This window comes from Manacus candei, unplaced genomic scaffold, assembly GCF_025592945.1.
Source record: "Manacus candei isolate 608988 ecotype Guabito, Panama unplaced genomic scaffold, ASM2559294v1 h1tg000082l, whole genome shotgun sequence".
In the NCBI taxonomy this organism is placed as follows: Eukaryota; Metazoa; Chordata; class Aves; order Passeriformes; family Pipridae; genus Manacus; species Manacus candei.
In genome coordinates this window covers 4,666,511-4,684,596 of record NW_026138130.1, presented here as the reverse complement: position 1 = coordinate 4,684,596, position 18,086 = coordinate 4,666,511, and the positions used below count along the sequence as shown (strand labels likewise).

Here is an 18,086-nt window from a genome sequence, read left to right as displayed (position 1 = left end):
TTTGTCTTTCAGCAATGACAGCTACAGTTCTTTTTTTTTTTTTCCATTTACAATTACTCACCATTAACTGAAATAAGTTTTAACCTGAAACGTTAACTGAATACCAAGAGGAGGAAGATACTTTGAGCAGCAGCCACTAACCAATCCTGAGAAGTCAGGCTAAAGCCAAAAGGCCCCTTTCTTCAGCTTGTCACACTTTGCTCCCCCTGTTCACATGGAGCTCTGCAGACCTGGGAGCTGCAGCTGCTTCCAACAGTTCTTCTCATGAACCTCTGTTATCAGGTATTTACATCACTGTTTACCAGATATGCAATGGTATTGCAGCTTAAATACATCAACTCCACCTTCAAATGAACATTATTATCATTTCATGTTTTACCTATACACATACACACAGAATTTGTTAAAAATTAAGAGCTGTTTGAGAAACTGGGACAGGAAATGGGTATATTAAATGCAAAGTGATTTTTTTTCCAGCCAAAAAACGCCCCCAGACAATCACACAGAAGTGCTCTTAAATTTTTTTGTTTAAAAGCAATCAGCTTTCAGCTGGATTGGCTTTTACCACTTTCTGCAAACTCCTGGCTCCCCAGCCAGCCACTCACAACCAACAACTGCTGGTATTCTAATAGAGCACCAATATCTTGTGGGTATTGTCTTGAATTGTCTTGAACTTTCTTGTGCTCAGAAATAGTTCTTTGGAAGGAATGCCTGTGTTTTATCCAAGTATCTTTACTTCACTGTCACACTGACAGGAAAAATCTCTGAGGGAAGTGAATTCACTAAAGCCATCAGAAAAAACACAGACACAGAACAAAGGAAGAGGCAAGAGCCAGAGACAACTCCTCTGGCACACAGCATGGGGGAAGGCAGAGCCTTGGGCATTCTCCCTCTTTCCTTGTGTGACATTCCTTTATTTTTAAGGCACTCCTAGGAGTTTCCTTCCAGCAAGCCCCAGCTCAGAGGGCAGAATGTAGGGCAGGAGCCATGCACCCACCAGACATCACATCTGAAACAGTCTCAGCCATTTCCAGTTGCCAGAGCTCACCCCAATCACTGTGTCTCATTTAGTTGCTACCCAAAGGTATCTTGGGCCTGCTGGGCCCATCAGGATAGAAAAGGCATAAAACAATGACATTCTGTGTCCCAGCACTGCTGGTTTTACACTGTTACCACAGGGCACAAAGCAGGACATGGAGCATATAACACTGTGAGCAGGAGTGACTTACCCTGGGGGAAATTCCCAGCTGACAAAGGATTCTGCCCAGGCTTGTGCACCACTTTGGCTCCGTTCACGCCGCTGAAACTGGTTTAAAGAAAGCAAAAAATAGGTAATTTCACTCTCTGAGAATATCTTCTTCCAGGAAAAACCAATTTTCTAAACAACACATCAGGCTTTTTTTTTTTAAACTAATTTAGCACAAGACTAGCACAAGCTCTTGCTGCCTATTGACCCAGCTAAATGCAGACAGCTACTGAAATTCCTAGAACAGCAGCTTCTTCGAGGCCCAATGCTGACAGAAAGACCCCTTCCACCTGATTTGACCCACACATTTGGCAGTGCCCAGATTGCTCTGCTGGAGGATCCAGCATTTCTTAGGTTTGTGGGCTCATATCCTATGACTCTACTAAGTTTATTCTGTAGTCCCTTCAAGGATCAGAGGCAAAGAGCTTGATTTACCTGGCCTGTTAGTCAACTAGCCCATTTTCAGCAGCCCCTTGTTTTCTGCACTTTCTAGAGATCATAAATTCCCCTGGACTGGGAGGAAGGCAGGGACACTGCAATTTGCTGTGTGATGTGGACAATGGCTCCTGCCCCAGTTTGAAACCCAGAACACTCTTTTCCTGCTTTTTTCTCAAAGTGGAAAGAATGAAACACTCGTTCCTGGGGTGAGGCAGCAGCTCCTGACCTTGCAGGAACTCTGTAGGAACCAGGACTCGTTGCCACCTCAAAGGTGAGAACCTGCTGCTGTGCTGTGCAGAAGGAGCTGTAAAGCTTCTGGAACCACACTCCCACTTTCCCTTCCCCTTCATTCTACCCTAAGAGGATTCCTAAGGGGAAGAGTTTCATTGCTGCACTTCAGACATCAGCACCCCTGAAGGTGCAGCAGCCTGGGGCACAGAGGCACCTTCCTGGGAAAGCAATGTGATGTGAAGTCCTCCTGGTTTTACATCTTGGCACCTCTTTGGAGTAACAAAATGCAAACACCACCAATCCACCTGAGCACCACCTACATCTGTGGGAGTGATGCTCAGTCAGAGCACAGGAGGGATTCTACCCATGTTGGTGGGCTCACAGTATTTAATCTGAACTGAGACATGAAATAAGCAGCTCACAGGTCCTTATTTTATCAACACATGTCTGAGAAATGATGTGAAGCCTGAGACTGCCCTTCTAAACAGAACCTGCTCCTCTGTTACACCCCAGTGACACTGCTCAAAGAGAAAAAATGGCTGTTCATGGTGTCATTCCATGGCTACACAAGGGAAGTTGGTAACTTTGTCATGCAATCCTGGTAAACGTTTACTTTCTCCTACAGATTCTTTTCCTTTCCCAAAGCTTTTGGCAGAGCCCATTTTCATGCTGTAAACTGGATCATTGTGTACCTCGTGTAATTTTTGTTACAGAAAAGCTGCACTGAGCATATTATTATTTTACACATTATCCTTTCTCTTCTGTACCTTCTATCAGATCACAAAGAATAAAGAGTTGATCTCAGCTATCATATAACCACAAATGCCTGCTGCAAGTCTGAACCAGGCAGAGGTACAGATATTACATACAGATAAGCAGAGCTCTCAGTAATCTAAGCTGCAATAATCACCTTACAGTTAAGTGTATTGCATAATGGGCTGTTCGGACCATAAATTAGCAATAATATGGAATCAGTTCAAGTAAAAAAAATAATCAGAACTTTGCCTTAAAGAATGACCTTTTTAATCAAATCCAAAGCTTTCAATTCCATGAAAAATAATTTTCTGTCCCAGCATTTTTAAGGACTATGGTAATTTTTCCATTTCTTGTCCAGATCTACAAAAAATCCTTTCTTTTTTACACATATTAAACCCCAAATATTTCAGTTTTCACAGGCTATCAGGTTCGGTCTGACTCTTCTTTCCGAAGAGAAAAGCCTCATCTTATTTACCACCATATTTATGTCTCACCATATTTAACCCTCATCTTTCAGGCACACAAGTAAGGCTGGATTTGTTTCCTTTTAATGCACACAAAACTGTGAGACAAGCCAAAAATGACCTTGTGCAGATACAGTTCTCTTGGGAAGCCAATGCTTTCACCTATGCTCAGGTTAACAGAGAGAGGAACACTAGGAAAGGGAATATATTCACTTTCCAGAGAACTCTACAACGATGAAAATTAACCTCAAGCACAATTCTCCACTTCTCCCTGCCCTGCTCACACATCAGAGAGCAGTGCCTTTGGAATAAATCAACACCAGGTCAATACAGCACCACTTTGCCAGCACTCTGTTGCAGCCTCAGCCCCACCACTGTGCTGGGCAAATCTGAGCCACACCACAGTGCCTCTCCACTACCCTTTCAGTGAGGAAAGGTCAAACAGATGAAAAATTAATCAATACCTCCTCTGAGACACATTTAGTCTGCCAGAGAGATGTAAAGGAGCACTACTGCAAACCAGAGCTGTGCCCAAGCTGCTCCACACACTCTCTGCAGGGACACACTCTTGATTTACACACAGCACCTGCATGAAGGGCAAGCACTTATCAGCCCTCAGCAGCCAGGCAAAAGGCCATTTGTCACAGGTGTCCCCCCTTACCAAATCAATCTCATAAATGCTTCACAGACCTCATGGACCAAGCTCAGCACAGAGCAGTGGCAGAACCCAATCATAAATAAACCAAACCCCAAATGATCTGGTCATTGTTTCTGTTGTCCCTTGAAAGAGAATGAAAAAAACCCCACCAAACTATTTGATGCTCCTCAACCTATGACACAGTGTGTTACATCATAAATACAGCTCTTGGATAACTGCTAAAGTCACTGGAAAGCCCATGAGCTGGATCTGAGCTGCCAGCTTCAAATCAGATGCCTGTCAGCAGAGGCAGGGGTGTGGAGACAAGCACCCACATGAGCTGCTATGATCAGAGCAAGTGATGCTCCAAACCTTCTTGCAGAGATCTTATCAGAGCTGGGCAGGCAACAGGCAGGTTGTGAGTCACCTGGCAGGAGTCACACTACCACTAACCCCTCCCAGCAGTATCAGGATTGAAGGTGGAAAATTAGGGGTGTGTTGTAGATCAGGGCTGTGTAACAGGTCAGCCTGCGTGGCTGTGTTGCAGACACTTCCAACAGGTGTCAATGGGAACAGCTCAAGCACAGAAAAGGTGTAAGAACTTCAGAAAAGTGGTTAAAACAAGCACTACACCTTCCCAGTGACAGGTTAGAAGCACCTCACACAAATATCACAGTGATATTCCATGACATTTGCAGCTGAGCTTAACTTTTACCAGATGATGTCCTGTCTCTGTGATACCCCTTGCCAGTGACATGAGGAGCAAATGCCTCATCACCTGCAGGGACTGTCCAGCATTTTCCTGTTGGAGCAGAGGGGTCAGACCAAAAGGCACAGCACTGAGGCTGGGGCAGTTCCTGATTTGTACAGTTCTTTTCAGAGCATCACATCATGTTAGTTCACTTCCTCAGGTGGATTTCCTCTCCAGGGCCTGGCACTACTGCCTTGAACACAGACTAATGTCCTAAACTGCACTAATGTCTTAAGTGAGACACAAGTGGGGGATGTAACTTCTAAGATAAAGACCTTTCACTATTCATTGCAGGGATTTCATGCCTTTACTGGAAAAATCTTGACAATCATGAAAGGGAGCATTCAGATGACAAGACAACTGTGGCTGGGTTTTCAATGCATCCTGTGCAACACAGTCCAAACTCAGTTTGTTTTGATTGAATAAACTGTTCTGAATGGGATTTACGAACACACTTTTTGGGATTCATGCACTCCACCCTGCATTATTTACTGTCCAAGTGAAGCTGATGCACCAAGAGCTGGCCAGGTTGGGGAAGAACCTCATTGCTGTGACCCTCACCACTGGTACAAGTGGAAGGACTGAAACTCAGCTTGAGGGAGGAGCTGGGCAGGTCATCCTGACAGGATAAGCAGGAACTGCATTTGTGTGTGGAAAAAGGACCCCTTCCTTGGAAAATACACTCTAAAATTTCTTTCAACCCAGTTATCACTGCTAACTAGCAGATAACATTCACCTTCCTTTTCTTATTGGAGAAGTCTGCTTGGGTTGCTCCATGGCTGGCTGCCTTTCCATCCAGCTGAGGGTGGGGTCTGACACCCACTGTTTGCTTTCACAAGCCCTCAGGTCTGTAGGGCAGCCCTGTGGTTGGGTAAACCAGGCTAGGCAGGATTTTGTGGCTAAATGGAACAGGCAGGAGAGAGGAGATGGGGCAGTGACACAAGGGAAAGAGACACAGCAAACATTGTCCAAACATTTTCCATTATTCTGAGGGCACTGCCATTCTGGAATGTCCATAGCTGAGAGATTCTCTACACAATCTACAGGCACACATGAGCTCTTGAGGATCCACTATTCTAAGCTCAAACACCTTGCAAAAAAAAAAGGAAGTTTCAAAACTGAGCGTTCCCATGGGGTGAAACTCCAAGTTTACTCATTTTTCAGAATTATTTCAGTCCTATTACATCCACTGCTCTGGTTTGGAGTAAAAAGTAACAAAAAGGGTAGGCAAATGAGATTTGAGCCTTTTGTTTCTGTTATTGGTGTTTGCTGGAACGAATATAATAAAAAATAGCTCCCCAAATGTGTTTTCTTAAATTTCTCTCTTAACTGAGACAGTTACAATGAAAAGGAATGCAACCAGCACAACACTTACCAAGCACCTTTCCTGGTTTCATTTAAGCTGTGAAGGAAAGAAAAGAAAGAATGGAGTGGCAGAGGAAGAAAAGAAAACATGGTAAGAGAGACAGAAATTTGTGTTGACTATCCCCTATACAGACTATTCTCTATGTTACATTGACAGAAGTATAAAACAATTTGGGGCAAATCTCAGGAGATAGATTCATCCTAGTCATGGCTTTGTGTGGCTTTCAACTTCTTAGTGAGCAGCATTTGTTGTATCCACCTCTTCTATTTGCCAAGACTGTCTGTAGGTGGGCTCCTTCCAAGTGCCTCTGTGATGCTAAGGCAGACATCCTACCACAGCTCAGAACAAAGACATTCCTGTCATATCTCAACAGGCATTGTTTGGACAACTGGGGACAAAACTTTGAATTATAAGCCTCCAACTTAATTTTTCAGATATTGCAGAAAACAAAAAGTGAAAGGAAATCCCTCCTTCCTGCACACTGCAGATCTAGGGCTCACAGAAACCAACCACAGCTTCTACCTTCTGGAAACCAGACTGACATTTGGGCTTACCACAGTGGTATCTGGAACATTTAACACCCCAAATATTCAGAAGAACGAGGTAATGTTGCAGCAATCATTCCATTAACAAAACCCAGGTCATTTGAATTTGATCACCTTTGTCTAATGAAACACTCCTGGTGCCAGTCTACTCGTAACGTTTGCTGACCACCAGTTTTCCTCTGGTAATGTTGAAAGACAGAGTTGGGAAGAGTTAGGGTAACACTGTGCTCGTTTCCAGACAGGATATGCTAGAAGAGTTTTTAACAGAATTTGTTTTAATTTACAGTAGGTAAGACCAGAATTCAGTCCTGTCTCTCTCGACCTGTCAGGTCAAATGGGGAGAAACAGGTAAGAGCCTCCCCTGGGAAATGCAGGGTTTATATTCACTTTATCCCTCCAATGCACTGACTCCATCAATCAGTGGCAACTTTCCAATGCTCTGCTTGGCTTTACTGCCAAGGCAGGACCCTGCTGGGGGACAAATACGTGAAGTCTATTGGTAAGAGAAAAATGCTGCCCAGAAAACCAAACTTCTCAGAGCTACACCACGGATATCGTGGCAGAATTCAAAGCAGCAGCAGATTTTTCCTTCAGATGGGCAGTAATGCTCCTCTAGGTTTCTCCCACGTATCTCTGGTGCTCTCCAGGTCTGCAGCCAGAAGGAATAGGAAGCAAACTCTCTTTGCCCTGAATGCTCAGGTCTGAGTAGGAGCTGAAAAAAGGTACTTGCTATGCTGCCCTACTACTCCTTATTTCATTCTAAATGCATCTTCTCTTTGTTGCTTGGTTCTTGGGTTCTTCATCCCAATTCCAAAGAACTGCCATTTCTGGGAGTACTTTTCTCCACACCACTACCAAGGGCTGAAAGTCTTGTTTCTCTGAAAGTCAATTTTCTCTCATTTTCTTGCCTGAAAAGTTCAGACTTGTCCTTTGGGTGAGCATTCCTCAAAACAGGTACTAAGACACGTCCTAACCTTTCATGAGGAATTAGGAGGAATGGAGACAAATCACCCTACTACAGTCACAATGCAGATCCGTGCCTGAATGGAGCAGGAAATGGCAGCAGCTGGGAAGTGGGAGGGAAGAGTTAGCACAGAATCCTACTGTGCAAGTTTTGGTTTTAAAATATGGTGTGAAAAGGCTCTACACTCAGTAAATTTGGCCAAGTCTGTTTTTAAACACGAGATGCAGCCAAAACTGGATATTTGCACAGCTCAGCTATTCTGAAACTCCCCATCTCCTGTAGCTCATTTGTACCTTGGCTATTGATTTTTCATCACAGCTGCTCACTGCTGCTTCCCCTGCTCCTGCCTGGCCTGTTGGGTCAGGCTGTCTCTGGCCTCTCCATGCATAAAAGGAAATGAGACTGTGCAAGATTTAACTTGCTACTGCAGACTCCTCAGGCTTCTTTACAAAGCTCCTTTGGTTTTCATTTCTCCCTTTGAGACACTGCTCCAGAATCTCACTCAACAGTGGTTGAAAATCTGATTTCCAGGCTAAGTTTATTAATAGTAAATTTGCACCACTTTGTCCTTGTGCCAGCATTGATCTTTATTATAAAGAACTTTTCTTCCCCTCTAGTACTTACTTGCCAATGAAGTGTTTACAAGCGAGACATCGCATTCCCTCCCAGGCTTTGTTTTGCTAGGCAGAACAAACTCATCTCTTTTGGTATTCCCTCACCTGCCAAGCTTTCTGTCCCTTTTCATCCCCCCAGCCCTGTTCTGGACCTGCCCCTGTGCAAGTCCATCTTTTGGACTGAACCATGCACAGAGTTCTTGGCAGACTCCTGTATCTTGGTTTCAAACTTCCCTGTTTGTAGCAGGACTGTCTCCCTGAAACCATCCTGCAACCATGTCAGCCCTGACACACCCTCACCACACATTCCTGTCGCAGTCAAAGTCCCTCTGATGCCTCCAGCAGCTCATTCCCTCCCCTCCTCCCACCTGCCAGCTCCTCATGCACAGCATTCCCAGGCTGGCTGGGCTCACACATGAGGTAAGTGCCAGCACTCAGTCCCACACACACTGCAGGGACCAGTCACACTGTTCTGCTCCTCAGCCTTTAAAACAAACAAACTCCCACAGATCCTGAACCTCCTGATCCAGGGCCTCCTGGGCCTCCTTCCCTTATGGTAGACTCTTCCAAACACCACAGACTCTGGCTTTCAGCCCTGGATCTTCCCTGGCTCAGGCAGTGGTGACAGAAGGACAGAGCCTCCCTCAGGCCCTCAAACCTTAGACCTGCCCTACTCAGAAGTGCACAGCCCTTAACTGGACTCCACAAGCTCTAAAAGGCAGCCAAACAACCCCTTCAGATACATCCACTGAACCTCCTCTGCTGCCATGAACATCCTCCTCCTAACACAGGTCAGTTCTCATCAGGCTTCCCCGCTAATGAAACACCAGTTCCCTGACATGGGAAAAATTCCTGCTGATTTCCTTCCACTGGTGCTTCCCTGTAGCCTCTAGTGCTGGATACAGCCAGGCTGTCTCCCAGATCCCAGCCTTTGCCTTGCCTTTCAAAGATCCACCTTCAGTACAAACCCAGACTGGGAACAATGGCACACAGAACACCACTTAAGAACGAGCAAAGGCATTTCCATACTTGCAGAAAGAATCAATTTGGACATAGCTAAACCCAGATCTTAGCCTAGGGAATAAAGAATTCTTCTGTTCTTCTGTTCCTTGATCTAATTCTGTGAACTGGGGCGAGTGGGGACATTTCTTATTTATAAGAAATAAAATTCAGAGGAGCACACTGGAACTAGTCCAGTGCTATTCCAGTGGCGTGGTTCCAGCAACTGCCCTCATACCCTGGCTGCACTGCTCCCAGATCCCTGCAGTAATACTGACACTGAGGTCACACAGCACAAACCAACTCATAAACCTGCTTGTTCTACGCCCTCAAAACTTGTCCCTCATCTTCCCATCTCTGCATTTGCAGCAGAGCTGCCACCACCTTCATTTCTGACTTTTTGGGAGCTCAGCCCTCCCTGTTAGGTATGAGTTTCTGTCATTGATACCATTAAGAAAAGGACAAAGGAAGGCTTTACATCAGTGGAGTGGGGTGAACACACAACAGCTGTGCCTTGCTGAGGGCAGAGCAGTTCAGCAGCACCCTGCTGATCCAATGCTCTCTGCTGAGGTACTTTACAGCTCAGAACTGTTGATGCCTGGACTGTGTATTGACTCCCATGAAAATAAATCCCATTGTCACTGCAGCCCTTTGCCATCACACCCAGATCTGCTCCTCCACTGTGGATGCTATTCCCAAATTGAACATGTTTGCTTGTAACAAGCAAGCTGCTTCTGTACTTTTTTTTTCTTTTAACTATACGGTGTAATAGCTGCATGGATTTAATTTAAGACTGGTAAGTTCTTCATCTGTGCTGTGATCCACACTGGAATTTGATTCCCTAGACTGTGGATTCCCAGCAGTGTCTGCAGTGGTGAATGCTGAAAGGTAACCACGGGAACACCTTCCTCCATGAGGGTAGTCAAGGCTCTCCCACCAGACATCCCATTTCAGGGCAAAGCAGGACAGGAAAGGAAACTTTGGCTCCGTTGATTTTGTGCCCTCCCAGTCATTCAAGGCATCTCCCCTGCTCAGGACATCCTGGGGGGTTTTTTTAGGAACTTATTTGTGTCGGTTGTTTGGGCAACACCTTGGAGAAAAGACACACCACCATCTGGCATTCCCTCCACGTGGAGGGAGGCTCCATGGAAGAGGTCCAACAGGGAGAGCCCACTGTCCTTTCCCTGCGAGGGGCAGGAGGGACAGGCTCCTGCACAGCAGGAGAGGAGGAATTATCTCACCCCTGACTTGATGTGCTACAAGCAGCACAAAAGCAGAGCCAGGGCAGGGCAGCTGGGGAAACAAAGGGATTTTGAGGACTTTCACTATGGAGACTTGGGCTTAAGTCCCAGTGAGAACATCCAGGTCTTCTTTACCAGAACACTCAGGAGAGTAACGAAGAGTGCCTTTGCTGGGACAGAAGGACAACCAGCAGAAAAGCACCAGCAAAACAACAAAACAACCTCTTGGGAAGAACTTCTTTTAAGAACAGGCCTTTCCTTCAATTTGTTTTTGAAAGAGCATTGGTTTTGATAAAAGTTCCTGCCAAAGCTCCTTGGAACAGCTTTGCTTCTGGCACTTCAGAAACTCTATTCCAGAACATCCAAATTTTATCACAAGAGGTTTTTATCCCACGTGCATGGTTATTGCCTTGCCCTAATCTGGAAAAAGCAGTGCAATATTTTATTACTTTGCAGATCATTAAGACAAATCAGTTATACTTGTTACTCCATAACAAAATGTTACCCAATTTTCTAGATCAAGGCATTGCCGGGTGCTGGAATGGCACTGCCAGACTCTCATTACATTGCAAACAAGGGAGTTCTTGTTCTAGGAAATAAGATAAGATGTTTCATTGATAATGAGCAGCAGTTGTTCTTACTGATTAAAAAAAAAAAAAGGTACTTTACTACTGTTTTCTTATATAATATACATACTGTGACCTGCTGCTAGGTTTTACTTAGCAAATCAGCAGGAAACATAAGATGTACAACTTAAAATGGATATAACTCAAAGCAAAAATTCAGAAATCCCAGAGCAGAACATTTCTAAAACTCAAAATCTGGGACACACTGTCCTCGTAGGAAATTTTGCAAATTATTTCATTCTGATTAAAGGGGGGAAAAAAATTTGCCAAACAAGCTTTAGAGTGACAGAACTTCCCAGGAAACAGCAATTCTGAGTTAAGCTGTATCTTAATTCCAAGAAGCCTGAGCAGGATTTTTTGCTAGGAACAAAGTCCAAGATGATCTGGATGGAGGGAATTCTGCAGGGATGCAGAGCACTAACAGAGAGGTTAGAGGAGGTCAGGCACAGCTGGCTGAGCAGAGCCTTGGTGGGGCAGTAGGGCACTGTCAGACTAGAAAGGGAAGAAAAAAGGGGGTTCCCTTCACTCCTCTGCCCACGGTCTGCAGAAAGCAGCAGGTCAGACCTGGAGAGGGAGAAGTGTCCCACTCCTGTGTGGGATGGACAGTGACATCCATGCTCAAGGCTCTGCTGGCCAGTGCCCACACATTCCAGAAGGGCTCAGGAAAAGGCACCACCATCAGAGTGGGCTGGGGCCTCCCCTCCTGCCTTTCCAGACACTGCACCAGCAGGGGAAGGTTCCAGCAAGCACCAACCATGGCAAAGATGGGATTCCAAGCAGTTATTTTGTGATCAGGACAGCAACAGGTTACAGGGCGTTCCTCTGGATGCTCATGACCTACCCTGGCCTTAATCCCAGCCCTCCTTAGTAACAAAATTACTTAATTACTACATTAAGTAATTTATTTAATACTTAACCAATTTCATTAGATTATCCAGCTTTCACAAGTTACACAGATCACCTCTCCAAAGACAAGATTTTTACTCTCAAAGCATTTATGGCCTTCTTCTTTTCCACCCAGGCAGTGACGGATGGAAAAGCCAAATTAAACAAATAAGTAACTACCTCCATAGTCTTGGCTTTATTGCTGGTCAATAGGGCACACAATCAAGCCCTGAAGCAGAACAGACAATATATTTGTCAGGCTTATGGAGTTTATTGCACAACTCAGGACCTGCATCACGTGTGTGTGTGTTGCTGAGGTGGAAAAAGTTGTGCTGCTGAACAAAGGGTTACTGTCTGCTGACACAGACAAGACAAAAAACTCACTGACCTGGAAGTTGAAGTACAAAATCTATCTACTTTCAGCCTGAGTGCCCACTGCTCATACACATTAAATGAAGAAGCCTTGTTTGAGCCAAGTATGATCTTAATCTGCTCTTCTCAAGCATGGAGAGCACATGGCAGCACCAGGACTCCACCCAGCAAATCCCACCAGCTGCAACACCACACCAAGGACCATGCAAGACTGAACTGCCTCTTAGATTTTTTTCTGTCACAAGCTCACTCTAAATTATCTAGCATAAAGAAATTTATCCATGCAAGCCAACAAGATTGGCAAGGGGAGAGTTACACAACAAGATACTGGCAGGGGAATAGAGTGGTAAAAATCTAGAGATGGAGCAACCTGTGAGGAGTCTCTAAGCTGTATGGCAACACAAACACAGCACAGACTGCAAGGGCTCAGAGAAGGACTCCAGAGGAGCAGCAAGCTCAAAGTCAAAGCATGGCAAGCAGGTCAGTCCCGGCTAAGTGGCAAAGCAATACAGGAGAGGAGAAAAGATATATCAGCTTAACAGCCTCCAGTCCCTGGAAAGGCTTAAATCAATGACTGGACGCTTGTTTCACAGAATACAAATACCACACAGCACCAGGTGTGCCAACTGGAATGACTGGGATGACTCCAGTGAGGTCAACAGAGCTGTAACAGCTTGCTCTGGATTTACAGCTGGAACATCAAAGCACTACGCAAATCGAAGTAATTAATCATCAGCCAAATTCCAGGCCAGGAGTTTTATAATAATTCAAGCCTTTTTCAACAACCCAAGCAACTGTGTTCACATTCCAGTCTTAGATGTGTATTCCAGTTCCAGCAGTGAGGATGTTGATGGCAGAAGCTGCTCTCCTTCCAGCACTGCTGGGTCCTGCAGCTCTTGCAGCAGCTCAGGCTGCCAGGTCAGGCCTCCATGGCATTGGGCACTGTGCTGCCAAGGTGAGGGGCACGTCCCACTGTGTGCATGTTGTTGTGTATGCACAAAACACAGAGACGAGCTAACCACCAAGAGAGGAAGAAGAAACAGGTGGGTAGCTAAAACTATAGACAGCAGCTAGCATAAAGTGGAAATCAAAATCTCTCACATAAGAATTGCTGAAGACATCCCACTAGAAGCAGAGTTCTGCCTCCCCTGGACTCCTGACTTTTACAGAAACTGGGTTTATAGAAGCTCAGGCCAGTGGCACCTTTGTGACACACCCTGAGCAGTGCTCTGCTCTCAGTCAATAAAGCTCCTCAGTCCTCTGCTCTGTCCACTGTTTCCTGCCCAGAATCCATGGTCCACCAGGAGAACATCCACATCAGAGAAGGGGCTTTACTCACTTGCTGAAGTGCAGACATTGAGCAGAAATGCTCAGAGTTTGCCTCCTACATACAAATTGCACCTTGTAGAGACTCAGCCCCACACTTGTACTATGATTTCAGAGTGCCAGGGCAGGAATGTGGCAGCACAGGCCACCCCTCCTAAAACCTTGGCTTCTTTTTAACACACCCTTTCTCAAGGATCATCTTCTCTAGGTGAGCTTCACGTGCTGGTTTCTTCACCACTCCCTTCCTCCAAACAATCTGCCATCTGTGTGCCCCAGGTCCTGCAGCAATGGCTGTGCCAGTAACACCAACTGTGAAAATTACCCTCCTGTCACATCCCAACACCGAGGCTCTCAAAACTGAACATCTCTCTGCTCACACTCTCCACCAAGGAATAACAACCACTACTTCCTGCTCCTGAGGCACTATCATCCTTCCAAGGAACAGCTGGGATAGACACTATTTAAAGAACCAGTCAAGGGAGGAACCAGTACAGCTACAGCTCAGTTGCCAGATCTGCCATTGAGAGCATCTGAGCTCTTCCTGAGACTCTGCCATGGCTCTTCCTTTGCTGTGCCTCAGTTTCTCACCACACCTGTTGGCCCTGGATATTTATATGGCAAAATTTTCTTTGCCACACTGCAAATTCCAGCCTGGGAGCTGAGAATCCCTGCCACGTGTCCTGATGCTCCCTGTCATGGACAGGATGATCTCAGAACATCCCAGCCGGCACGAAAGAAAGGATGAAGTGTGAGACTACTTTTGTGGCCCTCTAAAGCAAGCTGAACCCAGAGTAAATATTCAATGTGGCCAAGGCCCCTTCCTCCCCAGGCAGCAGTTTGCTCACACGGTGCTTCTAAGGCCCTCCAGCCTGTGGTAGCCCTGCTCATGGAGCCATGGCTATCATTGTAAGGCTGCTGGGGCAGCTGCCACTGCAATGACATGGTGATGCCCAGTCTGCCCAAAATGCTGGGATGAGCACACAAGGCACAGCAGAGTGACCACTCGGGTGTGCTGGTGAAGGGAGAAGATGAAGCAGATCTTTAGAGCTCAGTTCTGCACCAAGCACATTAAGGAGACAAACCACAGAGACCACAAGGTGTGGCAGCATTTCTCTGCACCTGCCTGCAAGGCAGCACATGTGACTCGTGCACTGCCAGATGCACATTCCCAGCAGCAGCAGCAGCCTCTGTCATGCTCTCGTTGTGCTCAGAGATGCTCTTGCTGCAGAAAAACTAGTGCTAGTTCTCTGGCTCACTCCCCCATCCTCTGGGTTTGCACTGGAAAGCAGCAAAGCCAGTCTGGTTTACCAGGCTGCAGCAGGGGGGTGAGCCCTGTCACCAAGCAGCAGAGGAGAGATATTTCATGGAAGTTGGCTTGTTCTTTGCTCTTTCTGGCTGTACTTGAAGAAGAGCCATAGGACAGTCACAGTCCTATGTAATGGGGAACCCACATCCTCTATATCAGGTACTCTCACAATGGTTTATAAGACAGTAAAGGAATAACATTCCAACCAGAACAGCAGGGAACAGAGTAAGCAAAAATACACCAAGGTCAGGCCTGCAGTTTGTCACACAGCAGGGATCTGCATCTAGATCTGCTGAATCCCAGTATAGGATGGAACCACTGGAAAGTTTCCAGCAAATGCAGCATTAAACTTCCCAAAGGGAGCAAAGTGGAATGACAGCTTATTTGCCTCTGACCTACTAATAGCAGATGAAGAAGAGTGCAGGTCACACCTGCTTTTGGGCACTGCTGGAGCTCCTCTGGCCTTGCCTGTGGGCAGGAACTACTGCAAACAAGCTCCTCCTTCTTTGTTATCCTTACCCACTCTGCCCCACAGTGAATCCAAAGACATGTGGATTTCTTTCCTCAGACACAAGAGAAAGAAATCTAAGGCACTTTGCTCAAGAGAAAATCCCTTGAAAAACAGTTAATTTTGCAAAACCTCCAGTGGATCTGCACACACCATACTCCCCAAAGGCCCGATCCCAGGATCCAGCCCAGAAGGAAAATCAAAAGAAACAGAGAAGGACTGTGACAGGACCCTCCACAGGAGGAAACATCTGAAACTTCTGACAACTGAAAGCATATCAAAACATCTATGGAAAAGGAAATAGTCTGGAAACTGGATTAAGTCTCTCTTGGTATCTCATTATCATCCTGACTGTGAGAGAGAAGTCTTTTTTCACTGGGTATTTGTCCCTCTGGATTCAAACTGGAGTGGAAATTGTAGTTTATTAAAACTTAAATACACTTTTTGATAACTTTCCCAGACAAACAAAATGTTAATGCAAGTTTTGGCTTAGTCTTCACTTGGGAAATGACTCCTCCTCTGCAACAGGATGAGCTCCAGCAGCTTTGTTACTCCACTCACCAGAGGCCCAAGTATCACCTGCACACGTGGTCCCCTCACGTTTCACAGGCAGGGAGGGAAGGATGTGCACAGCCGACAGAAACAACACAGTGCTGGAGTTCTTCCCCTCAGAAATGAAGACTGAGGAAACATGGGAACACACATGGAAGGTGCTCTAAGGAGAGAGGCAGCTGTTCACCTCAGGACAGGAGAAGTGCTCGGCTTTAATCACCCCGAGCTGCCATTGCAGGGGATAACTTTGCAGCACATAGAACAACAAAGCACCAAAACAGATTGAATGCAGAAGTCCCTTGTCAGCACTGGGAGCCTTTTAGGTCAGGCTGGGCAAGCATTTGTCAGGAATGATGTAAGGCAAATTGATGCTTACTTGGACAGAGAAATTGGGCTAGATGACTGTCAAGCTCTCTTCCAAGCCATTTTGATCTATGGCCCCACATTGAGGAACACCGAATGTCGGCCAGTAATCCACACACTTCGGTTATCTGGGTCCCCAGAGATGTTCTGTGTCACCCCAGTGGAGTCACCCTGTCAGTCAGTGCCTCACAGGGGCAGCAGTCTCATTCCTACAAGACCACAGGTAGTTTATCCTCTGTGAGGATGAACATATCTCTTTCTCTCTCTAAAGTCCCTGGGAAAGGCCCTCTCACCCCACATCTTGGGTGGACACTGAAAGCACAGGTGGCACTTTGGGGTGCTCACGTGGACATTACACCAGAACAAGAATGGTTCTCTGTCTCTGACCTCCAGCCCTAGGGGCCCTTCAGGCCCCCCACAAACAGCATGAGGTACAACCCCAGTCCTGTACCAAGCTGTGAGTCCCCTTCCAGTTTGCCGACACAAGCCCAGTGTCGAAGCTGTTTCACCGGCACAGGAATCGAGGTTAAAGCCCCACTTTGCAGCTGCACCGACCCTTCTGCCCTCTGCTGACCCCCGTTCTCTCTCCGGCGGGGTCTGCCCCTCCCCACGCAGCGGGCAGGCTGAGGCAGGAGTCTCTCCAGCACGGACACAGCTAAACTGGGCCCGCAGCTCCATCTGCAGGGCTCTGCCAAACCGCGAGCCTTTCCCAGCTCGTCCTCGGGGCAGGGCAGTTATCCCGGTGGATCCCGCACACCTGGTGACCCCAAAACACCGATGGGAGCACACACAAACCACGCTCCTCAGGGGCCTGAAAGCAAACGAAGCTCCTCTCTGAAAGCACCACCTCGGGAATCAAATCACCGTTTTACTGGGTTCCAAAGACCCGGTAAATTCCCAGAAAATTCCGTGTGTCAGACACTGGATTACGCACGCTGCCAAGGGAGGCGTCAGCCTCCTGCGGCTCCAGGGAGCTCTGCAGAGCTCACATGCACGGGGAGCTGAGGCAGCTCAGCCTCCTGCCCACGGGCAGCACAGACACAGCCCAGGGGAGCCCCCTAAAACCACCACCTCCAAGGAGCTTTTCTGTCCCAAAATGAGCCCGGGCCAATACGTGTAAAGCACTGAGGAACACACTGTACGACACCAGCACATTCCCTGGGATGGGAGTCTGACAAGAACATCCAGCCTCTTGGGAGGAACAGCAATTTTTCTCCACTCTTGTCTTTATGAAAAGGTCAGCAGCACCATGTGATTTTCCAAGACATATAACCCCTATGCAATGCAAATCCATGGAAATGCAAGCATTTTCACCATTGCTTTACTATAAATATAGGAATTTAACACTTGCCCTACTGGATTAGACCAACGGTCTGTCTCACAGGGGGTTTGTTCTGCTCAGAGCTCGGACAAGTGACTGATTGATGCTTCCAAGAAAAAGCACACTGCCTTCCCCAGCACCCTTGGAGGGTCAGCTAACTGCAGCCTGCTGCAGGGAGACAGCCAGCCCCTGAAGAATGAAGCATGATGCTGTAAAACTCTCCCATAACCCAGCTTTTAAGGCATCCTGCAAAAGCAAGCTGTGCATGTTGCTCTCTTTCATACATGAACACTGGTAACAGCCAGGAGAAATCTGAACCATTTCTTTAAATTTAATTTCTAAACAGAGTCTGAGTAAATGAATTTAAAAAATATCCATGGATTACTATTAAAAACAAATCCACAACCAAACAAAACAACACCTCTGACTAAAATGTGCACTTTATCTGATCTTTTTTAGTTCTCTCCTCCCCCAGATTTCCTTTACTGTGTTTGACCAGGGCAGGTACTACAGGCCAGAGAAGACTCACAGTTTCAAATAAAGAGTGTCCAGGACATGGCTATCTCCTGGGGTGG

General features: G+C 46.4%; 1 protein-coding gene across 1 annotated transcript in view; it reads right to left on the bottom strand.

Moving 5' to 3' along the window:
* MAPKAPK3 (MAPK activated protein kinase 3) overlaps window positions 1–18,086 on the bottom strand; it is a 123,112-nt gene that overhangs the window by 104,453 nt on the left and 573 nt on the right. The window contains exon 2 of the mRNA XM_051811445.1: window positions 1,230–1,306. Within this exon, the coding sequence (XP_051667405.1) occupies window positions 1,230–1,306 (77 nt within the window). The remainder of the gene's footprint in view (window positions 1–1,229; window positions 1,307–18,086) is intronic.